The sequence below is a fragment of the Blennius ocellaris genome (assembly GCF_963422515.1).
Source record: "Blennius ocellaris genome assembly, chromosome: 8".
Classification (NCBI taxonomy): Eukaryota; Metazoa; Chordata; class Actinopteri; order Blenniiformes; family Blenniidae; genus Blennius; species Blennius ocellaris.
In genome coordinates, this window is record NC_137657.1 from 26,871,862 (window position 1) to 26,883,944 (window position 12,083).

The 12,083-nt window shown below is 42.7% G+C and overlaps 1 protein-coding gene across 2 annotated transcripts in view; it reads right to left on the reverse strand.

Annotated features, from left to right (window-relative positions):
* Window positions 1-301: 301 nt before the first annotated feature.
* The window catches only part of nipal2 (NIPA like domain containing 2), a 34,591-nt gene continuing 22,809 nt past the window's right edge, over window positions 302-12,083 (reverse strand). The window contains exons 5-11 of one of the 2 annotated variants that reach the window (XM_080501292.1): window positions 8,868-8,989; window positions 5,727-5,823; window positions 5,022-5,122; window positions 4,695-4,743; window positions 943-1,006; window positions 760-857; window positions 302-593 (exon numbers count right to left, since the gene is read on the reverse strand). In XM_080501292.1, coding sequence (XP_080357418.1) covers window positions 487-593; window positions 760-857; window positions 943-1,006; window positions 4,695-4,743; window positions 5,022-5,122; window positions 5,727-5,823; window positions 8,868-8,989 — 638 coding nt within the window. In that variant the 3' untranslated portion in view covers window positions 302-486. Of the gene's footprint in view, window positions 594-759; window positions 858-942; window positions 1,007-4,694; window positions 4,784-4,986; window positions 5,123-5,726; window positions 5,824-8,867; window positions 8,990-12,083 lie in introns of both variants that reach the window. The other variant, XM_080501291.1, reaches the window with a different exon arrangement.

Here is a 12,083-nt window from a genome sequence, read left to right on the forward strand (position 1 = left end):
ATCCCTCCAGGTCAACTCGAGGTGTACAGAGATGAACGACTGAGCCAAAGCCGCCATTAGAGGGCAGTAGTGCACTGTATGACATATATGCCCCCCCCTCTTATTTTTTTTAAAATGACATCTGGACACAAACACAAGTGTATTCAGTTGATTACCATCAGTCTCCTATTATTTTCTAAAACAAATATTCATCACAGTGGCCTCCTGGGTGTGTTTTTTTTTTTTTTTATCACAGTTTTCAATTCAGCTGAAGCTTTTTAGATCATCCGCTGTTGCACCTTCTGCATTTTAAGGCGTTTAATCTCGTTTGTGGAGGCAAACATACAGATTGATGTTCAAGGGGTGTTTCATATATGAAATCAGACATCAATGCGGTCGTAAGTACAGTTTTTTTTGTTTGTATAAATAAAGATGAAGAACCGTTGAAAAGGCATATACACACACACACATTCACCAAAAAGACAGTCCCGACAGATGGAGCCGGTCTTATGAATCATCCGTTTGGTCAGCTCTGTTGCACATGAACTTGGCTGCCAGTGATCCGTATGTCGGAGTCTTTGCCTCGGGCTGCACTTTGTCTGTGTGCGTCGTCCCTGTGAACACAAGTCGGCACAACTCATTAGATGGGAGCCGGCTGGGCAGACGGCGGCGGTCACGTGACTCCAGGGTCACTACCTGCTAATCAATGCAAACGGGCCACCAGGCAATGTGAAGACAGAGGGAGAGAGAGTGTAGAAAAACAAAGAAGGAGGGACTCACCAGGAATCTGATTCATTGCGATAAAATTGCGATCTTGCTGCTTTATCTTTGGCCTGTTTAGGGTTATTAGGAAAACTCCGAGGAAAGACAGCAAACAGCTGGAAAGGGAGAGGCGGGCCGGGTTGACACTTCGCTCACACAAAGTAATATTCTTTATTAACTGCAAGTTTACTGGATACTTACCCAAACAAGAACATAAAAATGTTGAGCAACGCCAGGCCTTCGAATTCCTGATAAAACACTATCCCTGCAAAATGAGACAGCCCATTAAAATGCAGGTCGCAGTAACAGACAGTGGAGATCGTCCTGCTTTGTTTGTCGGTGAGAAACCCCTGAAAAGCCCGAGCACGCACAACAGTGGGGATAATGGCAGAAGATCAGTCTTATAAACTGTTCCCCATCGCGACCGCGTGAAAACGTCGTAGCTCGCGTCGCCGCCGCCTGCCCGCCGTGACCATCGCAGACCGGGAACCAAAACAATCATTTTCTCCCGACGTTGGAACTAAAGTAATCTTAAAGGGAGAAGAACTCCACCCACGCATGTTCTCACCGCGCCAGATTTAATACATCGGCAATTTGTTGTGCTGTGCAGTCAATTGTGGGTTATTTGTGTAGGTGGGCAGAGCGGTAGTAATACCGAGAGAGAAGGGGGAGCGCTCCTCCAAAACACCTCCCGTCTCCTCTGTCACACAGTCACTTGCTGCCGTCGCTGCAGCGCCGTCACAGAAAAAAAAAGGTGCAAAGAGCCTCTTGTTCTCTCCTTCTCAAACAAGGTGGTTACTTTTCCCCGCTTGGAACTTTTTTTTTTTAGTTAGTTTTTTCCCCCCACCGGGCTCACGGTGAACCACTGTGGTTGGCGGTGAGAGCCAATCACAAAAGGTCGTGCGGCGTCTGCAGTTCAATAAAGGTCAAACTGAGAGAAGAACAGCGCTCGCTTCTTGGAATGCGAGAGGAAGACGAAAAGCCATCCATGCAAAGGAGGAACATGCAAACACACACAAAGGCCCTCAGGAAGAAGGAGGAGACGGCGTTAACCGTTTCACCACCATACAGAGTGAAAGTCATGTACTTTTTCTCTTGTTTTTTTTTCTCAAAAAATATTTCTGCCAAGTTAAGAAAATTCACTTATTGGACCAAACTCGATATATATTTAACACATGCAAGGACACACACCCCATTTCCATTGGTTTTGTGAAAATATAGACATTTTCCTCGCATATAATCCGCACCACAACAAAGAAAAGTTGAAATTTGAAGGTTATAAAGGGAGTATTTCACCGGTCTGACTCACTCGAGATGAAATTAAACCATATATGGCCCCTGAATTGAAATGTGTTTGACATCCCTGCAATCGATATGTTAAAATGATGAAGATAATTACAGTATAAATTTTTCTTCCTATAGGTGTTTATGCTTAAGATCTATAAAATAAAAAATGTTCATGACTACAGGTCTCTGTTGGGTCTGGACACCGAGCAGTTTGTGTTCGACTCCAAAATCACATTCAACTGGATAGTTTTAAGTGTTTTTGCCTGCATCCCCAGAATGATACCCGAAAACAAGAAATCCACAGAAAGACAAAATGACTGACACGTTTTTTGTCAACCACGTCCGTCTCTTTGCTGTAATCAGCGACTTGGTGCCCAGAGGAAGACGTCAAACCATAAAGCCCCGGGTCTCCCGTGTGTTTCCTCTATTTTCTGCCCTCGAATTATGACATTTAATGTAACAACTGATTGGGACAGATTGAAGTACATGTGTTTCTGTGTGTGATTACTGAAACACATATGAGACTTGTACTCAATCAGTTAGTAAGACATGTTTCATGTGGGATTCCAGCTTTTGCCGTCACAGCTTTGAATTTCTGTTGAGTCAAATCGTGATAATCTATGAAGGTATAGCACGAGTATGAACGAAGACTTTATGTCAAACATAAGGCCAGCGGGTCAAGAGGCTCTAATTAAGCCTCCGTTTCTTAAACCATGACTGAACCTTTAAAAACAGACCGGGACTCCTTAAACCTGGACCAGGACACCCTACATGATGATGATCCAGCCTTTTGAAACCACACCTGGACTTCTGGAAATAGAATTTAAACTTAAAACTTTAAACTTTAAACAGACCCAAACCATTTAATTTATCAAGGAGCTTCCTTTGGCTGAGACAACAGCAACACTTGTCAATGAGTCTCTAACCGCAGTGAGACTCGTTTCTCTTCCATCCAGAAGACGTCAGCTGGGCGAGGAAGACATGTAATTTTAACTCTCCTCTTTTATGGGATGTGCTCGGGCAGAATGTGCTCCTACTTCTGGTCTCAGCCTCGGGTTTTAGGTTTCACATGTGAACATCGTATTTGTTGTGAAAAAAAGCTAGAAAGCCGTCGACTGAAGAGAAGGAGGCTGAAATCAATCAGAAGCACTTCACAAACGTTAGACAGAGCCGGTATCGAATGTCCCGGGAAGGAAAGAGAAGCCGGTGATGTACTGAGCAACAGAAAACAGCGTGAGTCAGCGAAATCACATCGCTGACATCCTGCAAAGAGCTGAAGGTGTTCACTGTTCATGCTTCAAACAACACTGACAGTTGACATGAAGATAATATGTATATCAGGACGTTGGAGGATAATTTGGGGGGGAAACAGTGAACTGATGATCAATTCATGTGAGGTGCTGTGATGGTTAGAACTACTCTGATGGTGGAGCCCGTAAAGTTAGCAGTGGAATGAACGCACCAGTTTGCAGCTTCGCTCTCACTGCCAACTTATAATTAAATGCATCCAAACTTAATCTTTAGCATGGCAGCGCTCCAAAAACAACCCTGGCAGCTTAACAAGGGAAGGAAGAAGTGGAGTGAAATGGAGACGAGGCGTCACGCCTCCTGGTGAAGAAAGAACCGCCTCCTGCGATGAGAGTCACGTTGTCAACACCTAATTGTTCTCTACGTCAATTTACTAAGAATTTACATCTTTTTGAGCCGAAACCTTCTGTCAGGTTTATTATGGGTGGTTTTGAAAATGTAAATATCACCAATCGGTATCAAAACCGAATGAATTTGTCCTGCACTTCTTGAAGGTAGTCATATGTTTTCTTGACTCCCGTACAATTAGAACAGGTTGACCTCCTGCAATTGGAGGGTTGTACTTTAAAGGGGTTATATTATAAAGCTTTTCAACACTTTCACATTGGTCTCATTGGTCTAAAAATATTGTATTTAAAGTTTATTGCTCCAAATCCAGCGTCTCCTTGATTTTCCCTCCATTAGAATATCAGATCATAGGAGCTGCATTCAGAATCTGCTGTGTCTGTGTGAGCTGGACGGGCCCCGCCCACACATGCCCATATTGGGAAGAGGAGGAAGTACTTCCTCTCGTGGCGCCATGTGCCAGAGCAGAGCTGCCTGATTGTGGGAGGAGTCAAAGGGGGAGGGATGACAGACTTTCTTCACTTCTGGGGACATCGTTCCCGGTACGGGGATGATTATCACTGTTGAAAAACCATTAGGAAGTGAATTATGCATTAGACGACCTCTCTAAAAGTACAAACTAACAATTGTGACCTTCTTGAAGAAATGGCCTTGCAATGGAACTTGACTCAATATAAAGGTGGTGCAGTGGAGATCATTGCTTCATCTCATGCTCTTGATGCAACAAAAGTCAACACGAGCTTTCTCACCTGTGTCAAATTACAGTCAGCTATACTCAAAGGTGGATCACCTTTTGGGCCATTATGCCAATAATCTATCAGTTTCATTTTCTGCACACATTGATGGGAGAGTCCATGGAGAAAATTATTTATCAAAAAGACTTATAAACGATATAACTTTTCAACAAGATAACAAACTAACCCTCAAAGGGAGGGCTGACACCAACTTCTTGCAGTCGAACTTTTAAAATTCAATATATTAGCGGTATTGGAGGACAGTCAGGTTTTACACACCTGCAAGAATGGCACTCGCGGTGAAAAACACAAAGTTGATGGGCACCACCTCCGTGGCGTCGAACATTTTCATCGCCTGATTGAGGAATCTGTGGAGACGGAAGAAAGCCAGATTGGAGGGGCGGCATGAAGATAGAGAGGCTCTGTGCAGCAGCTTCAGTATGTGATTTTCTTCTGTGTGCGCAGGAACAGGAAAAGCACAATAAGCGCTGAGCTCGTGGCGAGCGTGAGGGACTGAAGCAATAAAGACAGAGTCAAGGAACAAAGGGAGTCGGAGAAAAGGTGAACTCACTTGATCTGGAAGGCACAGGAGGCGATCATGACCACGAGCATGATGTAGAAGATGGGGTAGATGAGCTGCAGCTGGCCCTTTATCGACTCTGTGATCATCCCTGACACCGCTTTGACTGAGATGACGGTCAGCGAGGCTGCAAGCAGCAACACAAGTCAGAAATCAATGTGGTATTCCAGTTTTGGGACTCGCAGACACAAAGAACTTCCTCACCCTCTCTCGTTTGAGGAGATTTGAGTGATTCTCTTCTCTCAACTCTTTACAGAAACAAAAAAAAACGTGGAAAACGTCTTTTCTCGCATTTCCAATTGTCAAAGTCAACATTTAGAAAAGAAAAAAACCCTCAGATACCATTTTAATGTGATGAGAAGAGTTTGATGTTGGAAAATACAAATCAAAATAATCAATATTAACACATTGTATTGGATTTTGTGACATATTACCAACCGTCCAACAAAATGAAGAAATCACTTGCACTGGTTTTATGTGCATAATGCACGTTCGAGAAAAGCTTCCAGTTGAAAGTATCAAGCCGACTGAGGAGGAGGCCACGTTTATATGAAAACATTTAGAGTGAAAACGTGTCGTTTTTTGCCTTTTTTCAGAAAAGCGTTGTGTTTATGCATCGGACGTTTTAAAAACGATGCTCATTTACGCGGAACAAGCAGAACGACTAGGCAGCAGTTACAGTTTGATCTAAACCTCTGGCCTCCCGTCAGGCAGCGAGCGCGTGTCCGTACCCAGCAGAGCCACCAGCAGCATCACGATGACGATGTGCTTCACTTTCTTGATCTTGTACACGTACAGCAGGATGCAGAAGATGACAATCTCCAAGAACTGTTGAGAGAGTTGCAGGACAGACGATGGTCTTAGGCTCGACGCGGCACGTTACATTAACGGCAGCTTCAGATCCCTCAATGCGAGTGTTTTCTCGAAGTTTACGCAGAAAATAAAAAAATGTGAATTGAAGTGCAGCTTTTTACCCCACGCCTGATCTGTATTCAGGAGTGCAGCGGGCAGCCGCACTTTAATTGAAACAAACGACCGTAGCTGAGGAAAGTAATAAATCACTGGGCTTTAATGGAGAGGGCCCGGGGCTGTCCCTGCTAGTCCGATAGCTTTCAGCTCCTGAAGAAGCTCCGGCGGCTCTAATGGGCAGCGGGAAGGAAAAAAGTGGACAGGAGTGAAATTGAGGAGAAAAGGGTACGCTGACCTTTAAATGTCTCCCAAAACCCTCCCGATGTCTCGGCAGCAACTTAAAAGGATCGTTTTGAAATGTAATTATTCCCTTTGGAAACCGATTAACAAAGACCCGGGTCATTTGCGACACACACACACACACACACACACACACCAGTTGACACCCTCCGCACTGAACGGCAGCGAGCGAGCGGCGCCTCCATGTGAAACCACCGGATAATAATTCGACCTCTGGGAATAATGAGAAGCCGGTGACGGATATTTCATTTCCTCTGATTAATCACCGACTACGGCTAATCCGGTGGAGGCTGTTCCTCTGAAGGCTGATGAGCATTCACTAGTGCGCCGCCTGAAATGGAAAGCCGCAACGCCCGCTTACACCCCCATCGATCACTGCGGCCAGAGGCGGCCAGACCAACTCCACTGAACAACATCCGTCTGCCCGGTACACCCATCTGCGTTTGTCCACCGTCTGCGAGAACATTTCTTCACCGTCTCTGTACAATCGATGTCTCTGGCTCCGAGTGTGTGTTTGCAACTGCGTCAGAAAGTAGGAGCGGATTCCAGAGAGGAATGTTTCTCTCTGGGTTGAGTGAAATGTTGTGCCCTGAATAATGATGGCACGGCTGCAGTCACTGCTTACACGAGCGGCCGGCGCCCCGACGAGCCGCTCGGCTCCACGGATCACGACCCGCGAAGCAGCAGCATCAAAACTGAATTATCAAGAACACGCAGAGGAAGTGTCATTAAACGGATTTTACATGGAAGGACCTTCAGCTTAGGGGAAATTTTGAATATATTGTATTTAATGGAAGTAAAACGTAGAATACAACAGGGAGAATGCCACATTAGGACAGAAAGACTCTTTCATCTTCACGACCTGTACGAACCCAATTCCAAAGAGACGAGGGATAAAAATGTAAATATGTAGATGATACAATGATTTGCTCATAAACACAGTTTTCCTCTGTGCTCTATGTAGTTGAGCTCTGTCTTTGCTGTTACAGATACTGTCTGAATGGGAGAAGATGTTAGATTCTCAAGATAATTTTTAAGCCAAGAAAATAATAATAAATCTGAAATTTCTGAAATAAATGACATTTTGATAAATACAAATTTTAAATAAAGAAAATACACATTGACGGAATTTCCCCCAGGGATTAATAAAGTGTGTTTGATTCTGATTTAGCATCGATGCTACCTTACCGGATGTGTAAGCCTCCACCACCACACGTCAGAGATTTAACTATCTATTATGGTTTCCTGCCAAAAAAGTACCATTTGAATTAAGCAGATCTGTTTTCCTTTATTTATTTATTTAAATGAATTGTTTGTCCCAATGCATTGTCCCTTGAGGGTTTTGTATCTTGTGAGATTTCTTCACTCTCTGATGAGGCTGATATTATGGAGGTGGAATCTACAGAGTATTCCCCATTTCACACTGAAGAACTGTCTACTTAAAGACGTATCAATTAGATGCTTTGCACAGACTGCCCTTCTTTAGTTTCAAATCCTCCTTTTATTCCGTCACCTGACAAACCTCAGGACTATTTACGCGTTATCTTAATAAAATATGTTGTTGCCACAGTCCCAACTTCTTTAAAATGATTCGCTGCCATCAAAACTATCTTCAATTATTGATCAACATGCTCAAAAACTGTGGTTCTCATGTGAGTGTAGGAGCTTGAAAAATCCTTAATATCCACTTTTTATTGACACTTTACGCCTCGTCCCAACCTCTGTGGAATCTGGTGTTGTGGGATTACATCCACTACTCAGGGATTACAAGAGTCACACTTTCTAGCACAGAAAAGTGCTTCATGTTTCTCCGTGTGGATCGCTCAGAGCACTGCTCCTGCGTGTTTACTGGAGAGGTTTAACCTTAGAGGTGGAAAACACAGCGTGTGTGAGAGCTGGCATCATTAGAAAAGAGGAGTAGATGACCCCCCCCCCGCTGCAGAGGTGCTCCTTTAGAAATACATCTAAAGACTGTGTTGAAACAAGTGCCGTGAACATTTACATTTTTTTGTGATGAATAGGTTTTAAGAGACACACTTTTGTTTTGGCTCTGTGGTTTTCCAATAGACCAGTCGCCATGGCAACGGCTGTGTTTACGCAGTTTCTGCCTGGGGGCCAAATTGGACCGGGAGAGCACAGAGGTGAGTGTTAATGCATTACACAAGCCGGGGGGGGGGGGGGGGGGGGGGGTGGAAGCGGCAGCGTTATTCTTCCTAACCATACAAAACACAATACAAAAATCTGGGCCGCAATTTTACAACTGTGACAAAAGCTCATGTAATAGTCTAAAGAGGAGATCCTTTATGAGTGCAAGGATAAATTACAACATCCTCTGAGGTCAAGTTATCCATCAGCTGCACTTCAACTCTTTGACAGAAGGAGAATAAAAAATGAATACCTCCATTAACCGTAAAGAGCAGTGCGGGATAAACTAATCAAGCAGAACGGGGGCTGATGTGGAGATAACGAGGACGGTGAAAAGCCCAATCATATCGTATCAAGCTGCTCGCAATGCTAACAATAGCTCCAAGGTAAAGATGTTCAGCATCTGCGCCAGACTATCGGAGAAACGTCTGAGAAAAGGGAATACTGTGGAAAAAACTTACAATAATAAATAAAACTTATAATGGAATTATATGGATAAAAGGGTATTTATTACACACCAGGTAAAGCAGGAAGTACCAGCTGACAAAGTAGTACTGCACCAGGTGGGCTGTGATGTGAGTGGAAGTATGGGGTGCAAAGGTCACCAGTACGTATGTTCCTGTTATTGCCAAAGAGCCACCTGTGAGAGAGAGAGAGAGAGAGAGAGAGAGAGAGGTTGAGGTGAGGCTATAGGTACATCTTTTCATATTACTCAATAGACCTGCTCAACATACCGGAAATCCAGGCTCCACTTACATGAGACTGATCAACTGGAAACAGCATCATTTGTATTTAAGTTAAGTTTTACAAAAACATTTTGTGACCTGAAAACACTGTGATTTCATGCCAAGCAACTCATTGGTGATGTTTTATGTAAAAACACCCACAGAACAGAACAATGTAAATATTCAAGTTGATTTAAACAGGCTTTCTTTGTCCTGTAGGCCCGTTCAGTGTCGGATGATGACGCCGTTGTTGAATTAAAAGCAGTGAGCGGAACAAGGATTACACTGGGAATTAAAACTGCAATTTTTTTTGTCGATCTAATCGTGCATGTGCAGAAACAAAAAGACTGCGACAACAATGCATGTGTTTATGAAAAGTTGTTTTCCATGTTTAAAGAGAAATGTTGGACCGTGGAAGTCACACATTCAGTGGCTCCGAACAACAATGCCTCATAAACAAACATCGAGAACATAATGAAACTTCACATAAATATCAAGATGCACAATGTCAAAGTCACAATAGACTGATTGAAATGTCATATATTATGTTTCCATGCACTGTGCCTTCATTCATTCTCTGCAAATTCAAAACAAATGCTCCTTAAATGAAAAGAAAACGTGTGTTTAAATTAACTTACACAAATTGGGTGATTTTATAAATGCATTTGATAGGCAGCCACAGTTATTAAATACTTGGCAGCCATGTCAAAGTCAGAAATGCAAAAATAAAGGACAAATGACCCAACAAAGTCAAGAAACTGCTCCTAAAATGGGAGAAAACCGATTTAAACTAAATAAAAACTAAGTTGCAGGTCGTGTAAAAGTGGCAAGAGAAAGAGCGGTATAGAAAAGAACAAATCTTAAAATAATCATCTACTTTTGCACTTTTTATGACAACACATCATCATCCTCATCATCATCATCATCATCCTCATCATGAGCACCACACAACATCACTTTTCTTTTCTTTAATCGTCGCTGAGTTGTCTCCAACACAAACACGTGGCTGCCGCTGCTCACGTTTGCTTTTCAATGTGAAAATGCAACAAATCTTTAGAAAGCCCTTTGTATTCCCGGCATTCACCACACCCATTCAAACATAATTACAAACCGTGTGACCATTTATTCATGTAATTCCAATTGATTGTTTAATTTTACATTGCACTTCAGACCACATACAGTCTCCTCTGGCTGATTTCTGCCTCCATGGATAAAACATTCATGCCGTCCAATAGAAATATATGAAAACAGTTTCCATTCAGCAATTATGAGACAAAAAAAATTGCAGCAGATTCATAGTGAACAGAAGCAATACGCGGAGCTGCGGGGCACTGATATGAACTTCCGATTGTAATGGTTGTTATTGTGACGACCGCCACAATCACGCCATTTAACAGCGGGCTGAACAAACAATAGCTTTTCATAAAACGGCACAATAGGTGAGGTTTGAGTGGAGCGCTTCGATTTTGTCCAATTCTAGAAACAATACACATATCTTTCCTAATTTAGATACCGGTGCATGAAGAGCAAAGCTTGGGGTTTTGATTTTGATAAGATTTTGAAGGAATCACAAGTTTCTTAAATCAAAAGGGAGCAAAGGGAAAGCTCTGCCACAAAGACAATCAAGCAATAAGGATCCAGGGTTTAACTGGCTCTCGCCCATAATAACCCAGAAGATAAGTTATTTTTTACATTTTAAACCCAAGACAGTTGCATTTCCGTACTGAATACGACATTAAAATCCATAGTGTCTTTTACTCTCACTCCGTGACTTTGTTCCACACACACACACAAACTCTACATTTGAAAGCAGAGACTAAGTCGATCATGGGGATATAAAGGAGGATCTGATCCAACTGGTTTGGTTTCAAAGGAATTAAACAGGCAAACAGGAAAGCGCCACAGATAAAGGTGACATTGTTAAATGTCCGACACGCTCGATGCAAAATGATGCAAAGTGCAGCTTAAATGTCTGGAAGTTTCAGTAAGAATCGTTTTACAGGAGATCAGGAGTTGATCAGGAGTGGATCGGGAGTATATCAGGAGTGGATCAGGAGTGGATCAGGAGTGGATCAGGAGTGGATCAGGAGTTGATCAGGAGTGGATCGGGAGTATATCAGGAGTGGATCAGGAGTGGATCAGGAGTGGATCAGGAGTGGATCAGGAGTGGATCGGGAGTATATCAGGAGTGGATCAGGAGTGGATCAGGAGTTGATCAGAATTGGATCAGGCGTAATAAGCAAGACCGTATTTATCAGATTACATCAAGTTGGTGTTGAATATATTTATCAACTACAAAATAGATACGAGACGATAAGGAAAACACTTCTGCAGTCTACATAAACAACTAAAATGGAAATGTGTTGTTAAAAAAAAAAAAGAAAATACTCCAGCAGATGAATCACTGATAGTTTTTCAGATAAAGAAAACAAATCTCACACACACTATAAAGCTTGGTGGTAGTTTGAGGTTTTACCTTCACACTGACGGAAGAATTGGCAGCTGGTGAATCAGCTCCAAACAGGACGGCATATCAAAGACAGCTTTAACGCCATGAAAAGCCACATAGTTGTCAGAAATAAAAATGTATGGCTATAGATCTTTCAAAAAAATGCACGACACAAAAAGATTTGTAATGTTTAGGGCTATTTTAAATGGATGGTACGCACGAGAATCCTACCAGTGAGTGAAGCCAAAAATAACTAGCAAAGGTGTCGACTCCTGTTTAATTCACATCTATATTATTTATTAATAATACATCTTCTATACCGCTTCATCAATCTCAACAACTATGGGTGATGGCAGAGTTACAACTTGACAGATGATGAGGAAAACACATGGAGGCAGACAGTCAAACAACCTCACAGTCACACCTATGGACAATCCTCAAACATCAAACAGGTTTTTTTGGACTGCGCGAGGAAACTGCAGTACCCGCACACACACACACACACACACACACACACGTGAGAGAACATGTAAACTCCACACACAAAAGGCTTCGAGTCG